Source organism: Montipora foliosa, chromosome 13, assembly GCF_036669935.1.
Source record: "Montipora foliosa isolate CH-2021 chromosome 13, ASM3666993v2, whole genome shotgun sequence".
In the NCBI taxonomy this organism is placed as follows: Eukaryota; Metazoa; Cnidaria; class Anthozoa; order Scleractinia; family Acroporidae; genus Montipora; species Montipora foliosa.
Window position 1 is genome coordinate 23,625,688 of NC_090881.1, and position 2,500 is coordinate 23,628,187.

The following is a 2,500-nucleotide window of genomic DNA, read 5'->3' on the forward strand; positions in this document are numbered from 1 at the left end:
ATTGATGCCATGCAGTTGAAGTCTCAGCTCCGTTGGGCAGGGCACGTCTCAAGAATGTAGGATCATTAACTACTCAAGATTGTGCTGTCCACTGGTCACCGCGACAGGGAAGCGCCAAAGAAGAGATACAAAGATTCTCTGAAGAAATTCCTGGGTGCCTGTCACATCGACCTCTGCCAGTGGTCTGCTCTGGCCACACATCATGAAGCCTGGCAGAATGCAGTTCATCAAGCCATCTTCTCCTTTGAGAACTTCTGCAGAGCCAACCTCGTGGAGAAGAGGATCAGGAGGAAGAACCATGATACTGCAGCACTGCCAACACCTGATCAGACCTTTCCTTCCAACCACCGGTTGAGTCTGCCTGTCCTGCATAGGCCCCATGAGCCACCAGCAAGCTTGCAGCAGACATGGACAGCCCCCCTTCCTAAATCTTCGCTCGCGAGGCCAACTTAGCTAAGAGAGAGAATAAAGGGATCTCTTCATTCATTAAATAAATGAAGCTGAAAATGATTATTGAATATCTCCTACATGTATATAAATTATTGGGAGAAAGACTTGTACATGTTTTAGCAGTGTGCAGGAAATAGTCAGTATTAATAATTAATACTGACTATTTCTATGTAGGAAGTGTAATCATCTGAATTTAGCCTTAAGGTTTAGCTGCCACCATCTCCTGTAGCTCAATGTTAGATCATCTGAACTAGTAATCTGAAGATCACAAGATCAACTCTTGTAGTTGATGAACTTTTCTAGTATGCCAGAGTCATCGCGTGTAAATAAAATAATCTATGAAGCTACTGTGTAGTATTTGTGGAGTTCACCTTTGCATTGCAACAACTCTTCTCAAACTTTTGAACTCTAAATTTACAGAAGTCAAGACAAGAGCCATACCACAATCAAAGGCAACACAAATGCTACATGTAGTTGTTGTCTTAGCTAGGGTGGAGGCCATCCATCATCCTATTGAACAACCTGTCCTCAGTAATACTGGTACTTATTTTTATACCAATCCCAAATGGACTGAAAGCTGAACAAACTTCAGATTACACGTGTTGGGATTTGAACCCAGAGCGCTGGGATACAGTCCGCACGCAAGGTCCACTTTAGGACCGCCCCATGACAAGAAACATTAGTGATACTTGTTGCAATTGTTTACTGACCAGTACTTGCTTTTGTTTTTAATGTGAAGGCTGCCATTCGCCGAGTAACCATCAGGAGAGCATTCACACCTGTTTTTGTTGGATCAGCTCTTAAGAACAAAGGAGTGCAGGTTTGTAAGTTCCTCTTCTATCATTGAAGTGTACATAACTGACACCTCATCACATTACATACATGTAGGCATCACATGGCTGGTGACATCATTGACATGTATTATGGACGTGACAAGACATTAAAGTTGGGTGATAAAGCAGTGTTTAGTGCTATTGCACCATCACGGGTGCAAATAGTTTTCAAGTCTCAAAATTTTTTGGTCTTTTTTTGTCCCCTTAAAACTGCATGTGTATACTGTAAACATAGCCGCAAAGGTAAAAACAAAACAGGGGACATTACTAAACAACAAAACAGTGAAACGAAGCACCAAAACACCATGTATGACCCCACCATACATTGAATGCTACATGTAACCGACAAAGGTTGGATTTGAGATTAAACATTGTTTTGGGCCAAATCAGGCCTAAAAAGTTATTGCTCCTAATCTCAGTCTTAATCTGAATCCTAATCTTAGGGTGTATTCGATTGACCGTATTCCAGAATAGGAATACATGGAATAGAAGTTAGAAATCCTTCGTTTTTACGGAGATTCAAATTAAAATTGTCAGATACCTGCTAAATTGCTATTTTAAACATATCTTTATCATACTTTTTGCTTCAAAATGCGAGACATATTGTTTTAAATTATTTGTTCACGTATTCTTATTCCGGAATAGGGTCAATCGGACGCGCCCTTAATCTCAATGAATTAGAAGCAATAACGTTTTAGGCCTAATTATGCCTACAACGATATATAATCTCAAATCCAACCTTTGTCAGTTAGTATTCAATGAATTGTGGGGTCATACATGGTGTTTTAGTGTTTCGTTTCGCTGTTTCACAATTTCGTGGTTTAGTAATGCCCCAAAACAGGGTTAAGCTTTACTTTAGAGACTGAAAAAAATGTCTGTCTATCTATGGACACCAAAAAATTTGCTAACAATTAATTTTGGTGAGCATAATTATTATCAGTGCACAAGGGTCTTTTGAATTGTCTTTGTCTACGAATGGAAAGGATTGAAATGTATGTATCCTGACCATCTCTTTGTCAGACTTACTGTTAAGTATAATCAAAGCTCCGCAACCTCTTTGAATTCATAGATGCCCAGCTGTGGTAAATTATGACCACCACTGTAGAGCCAGATGTTTATTGTCTTCTCTACTTTTGACAAGAAGTTACATGTACAAATCCCAGACATTTTGCTGAAAGCTCTTGTTGTAAGTGACTACCCTATACTGTTTTATAATG

General features: G+C 39.6%; 1 protein-coding gene across 1 annotated transcript in view; it reads left to right on the forward strand.

Moving 5' to 3' along the window:
- LOC137984097 (elongation factor G, mitochondrial-like) overlaps positions 1-2,500 on the forward strand; it is a 62,621-nt gene that overhangs the window by 14,828 nt on the left and 45,293 nt on the right. Inside the window, exon 12 of the mRNA XM_068831306.1 lies at positions 1,190-1,270. Coding sequence (XP_068687407.1) covers positions 1,190-1,270 — 81 coding nt within the window. The remainder of the gene's footprint in view (positions 1-1,189; positions 1,271-2,500) is intronic.